Source organism: Manis javanica, chromosome 10 (assembly GCF_040802235.1).
Source record: "Manis javanica isolate MJ-LG chromosome 10, MJ_LKY, whole genome shotgun sequence".
Lineage (NCBI taxonomy): Eukaryota > Metazoa > Chordata > Mammalia > Pholidota > Manidae > Manis > Manis javanica.
This window is the reverse complement of record NC_133165.1, coordinates 89,282,560-89,286,198: the sequence shown is the minus strand read 5'-3', so window position 1 is coordinate 89,286,198 and position 3,639 is coordinate 89,282,560. Positions and strand designations below refer to the sequence as shown.

Sequence of the window (3,639 nt, the reverse complement as noted above, 5' to 3'; positions counted from 1 at the left end):
TCATCCATGGCAGTGGAGAGAAACGGATGTGTTCTGTACCAGAAAAAACAGGGAACTCGGTGGGTCAGCTATTTCTCTGAAGATATTCTCCTCCCTTGTTCCCAGCTTCTTCTGGCTCTGCTCCTCTCTCCTCGTTAGGTCTCCTCCTGACTCTCTGAGGTATGTCTTTCCACTGACGATGTTCTTTCCTCTGTTCCCTCTGGGGCCCATCTCTCTCTGCCTCAGCGCACTGCTGCCTTCCATTTAGGAGGGATTCTGTGCTCAGCTGCCCAGGAAGAGCGCGTCTCTTTCCTGAGTGATATTGAGCATTAGCAATAGAGACTCTTTGCTTTCTGTGCAAAAGCTGCCTGGCCTGGGGCCCTGGATGACTAGGGAGAATGAAATCCCTCAGCGTAAACTTCCTTTCTGAGGAGAAGAGGGGAGAACAAGTCAGAGCCAATTGTGGGTTCTCTGTGGCCCACATTTATCCTCTTTTTTAAGACCCAGAATCTAACGTTATTGAAAATCACCACTGCCAACCTAAGCCATGAACTCTGCTGAGGGAGGTGGTGGGGGGACCAGGAAAGAGGGCAACAGCCACCACAGGTTTGAGGGGGTGGGAAATCAACTCAAGAAACTTTGTCTTCTCTACTCGATTAGCACCAGCTTCCTCCCATTTCTCCTGTTTATGGATCCCTCCCCCCATGAACAGAGGTATATACACTGCTTCTCTGGAAGCTCAAATTCTGGTCAGTTTGTCTAGTCGTTCAACCTGGGAGCAGAGGTGTTCTCACCCTCCTCAGCCTCCAGACCAAAGCCAGCTATCAATTCATTCATGTAAGCACTCATTAACACTTTCTGGGTCATTAACAATTTCTGAGCAGAGCGGACCGAGGAGCAAACATTTGTTATATTTCTTATTTTACAAAAATGAAACCTCACTTGCTTGATGACTTGAGAAAGTTACACATCCTCTGTTAATGAGGGAGTTACATTTTAACCCAGATTCATGTGTTGTGTGTCCCAGAATTATTCCAACTTTTCTGTAGCTACACACTTCAATTACTAGAATGAACCTCAAGTGGCTGAATTTTAGCCATTGCCAATGGCGATTATTCTCAATGAGCCCCATTTTGGAAGCAGTGAGGCCATTGGAGAGGGGTGGGAATTCAGACAGGGAAAGGAAGTTAATCTTAGATGACGGAGTCTCTTAAATCTCAAAATCTTAGATGATGGAGTCTCTTAAATATCAAGCAGAAAGTCTAAAATTATTCCACGGGCAAGGACTGAGAGTGTTGAGACATCTAAATACAAAACCAACTAAGGTGGGAAATTGGATTTTTTTTCAGGGACCTCCAATATTCTCACCTGTAAAAGAGACATTCTCTTTCACTGCTACCAAATTCCTGTTCACTTCTTCACACACATATTTGCACACACCGGCCTCTCAATCTGATTCCTAGAATTAAAACAGACAGTATATATAACTGCAATAAAAATGATAAAATATAAGCAAATACAATTTGTTCTTTGTAAGCACTAATTAATTATGGAGAGGTGTTGAATAAATAATTGAAGATAAGGGACAAGAGATAGCAGAGAAGGGTGAGGGGCAGCCACTCTCAGGACCACACTGGAGTGCATGAGAGATGCTGGAGCTGAGGGCCCCAGGCCCAGTGGAAGATGGTGGAGTAGACTGACATGGCTTTTAGAGCAGAATAAGGGCAAGAAGTCAAATTTAGCATGACTGATATAGAGGTTCAGGACCTATGATGTGGATGGTGGGTGGTTGGGGGAGAAAAATGCCTGGGAGAAACCAGTTAGGAGCTTTAAAATCTTGATAAAATGAAACATTGTATAGGGAGAGGATGGGGGCGTCTTGGGACTTTGGCAGTGGCACTGAAGACTCTGCCCACTTCTTGTTCTTATTCCAAGGGAACAAACGAACTGAATGGCTCTGGGGAACCACAGCACCGTCACCGAGTTCATCCTCCTGGGGCTGTCTGCAGACCCCCGTGTCCAGCCCCTGCTCTTTGCGCTGTTCCTAATGATTTACCTCCAGACCCTGCTGGGGAACCTGACGCTGCTACTGGTGATCAGGGCTGATTCCCGCCTCCACACCCCCATGTACTTCTTCCTGAGTCACCTCTCTTCCCTGGACCTTTGTTTCTCTTCAGCCACAGTGCCCAAGCTGCTGGAGAACCTCCTGTCTCAGAGGAAAACCATCTCTGTCCAGGGTTGCCTGGCCCAAGTCTTCTTTGTGTTTGAGTCAGGGGGCACTGAAGCCTGCCTGCTCTCAGTGATGGCCTATGACCGCTATGTTGCCATCTGCCACCCTCTGCTCTATGGCCAGAAGATAACCAACAAGCTCTGTAATGGGCTAGTGTGGGGCTCCTGGGGCCTGGGATTTCTGGACGCACTCATCAACATCCTTCCAGCTATGAGCTTGGACTTCTGTAAGGATCAGTCCATCCCCCACTACAGCTGTGAGCTTCCCTCTCTCTTCCCTCTGTCCTGCTCTGATTTCTCCACCAACTTTACCATTTTGCTTTGCTCCAGTCTCCTGAATGGGCTTGTAACCTGTGTCCTTATTGTCTTTTCCTATACTCTTATTGTCTTCACCATCCTGAGCATCAGCTCCTCCTCAGGTAGATGCAAGGCCTTCTCCACCTGCTCCTCCCACCTCACTGCTGTCCTCCTGTTTTATGGCTCAGCTTTCCTTCGCTATTTCACACCAACCTCAGGTTCAGCCCTGGAGTTAGTGTTCTCTGTCCTGTATGGTGTGGTCACTCCCTTAGTGAATCCCCTCATCTACAGCTTGAAAAACAATGAGGTGAAAGCAGCTGTGAGAAGAACGTTTATAAAATGCCTCCAGTATTCTGGTAGATGACCATAATCAGAGGATGGTGGAGAATTAGCTTACTACAGCAAGATGTTCTGGTAACTTGACAGTAAGTGTACTTTCTGATTGCTTCTGATATTGGATCCAAGAAAGGAATCTTAGAAATTCATAGTGCTACCCAGATGGCGAAGAGAACAATATCAAGAATGAGAGAGAGGAATGCTTCTTTTCCTTTCTGAGCAGTGTTTCATCATAACACTGGTCCATGTTTATTTTTCTATTCAGGTTAGGAACACTTAGGTTATTTATAGTTACTGGTTATTACAAATAAAACTTCTATGAATAGTCATGTATAGGATTTTGTGTGAACATGTTTTCACTTCTTGAGAGTATATACCTCAGAGGGAATTTGCTGTGGCATGTTGTAAATATAAGTTTAACTTAGTACAATTGTTTTTCCAATCTGTCTTCCGGAATGTCTGTACCATTTTACATTCTCACCAGAAATATATGAAGGATTCAGTTACTCTGCAACATTGTCCATATTGGTATTATATTTTTTTATTAATTTTAGCCATTCTTAATTAAGTGTGCAGTGGTTGTAGTTAGAAATAAACTATACCCCAAAAATAGACTACATGTGAAAACTGATGAAGTAAGAATAATCTTAATAGTTTTATTTCACTTTCATTTTCCTGTCCTTAAAAACTGCTCTCTGACGGTGTAGAAAAATATCATCTAAGAAAACTAGGTGAATAGTGCACAGGCACTTTTTGTATTATTTTTGCAAAGTTATTGATTTCTAAATTTTTTTTCAG

General features: G+C 44.1%; 1 protein-coding gene across 1 annotated transcript; it reads left to right on the top strand.

The window, feature by feature from the left end:
- The first annotated feature begins 1,930 nt into the window (after window positions 1–1,930).
- Window positions 1,931–2,869, top strand: LOC108387010 (olfactory receptor 8S1-like). Its single transcript, XM_073214307.1, has one exon. The coding sequence runs from the start codon at window positions 1,931–1,933 to the stop codon at window positions 2,867–2,869; it is 939 nt and encodes a 312-aa protein (XP_073070408.1).
- Window positions 2,870–3,639: the final 770 nt, after the last annotated feature.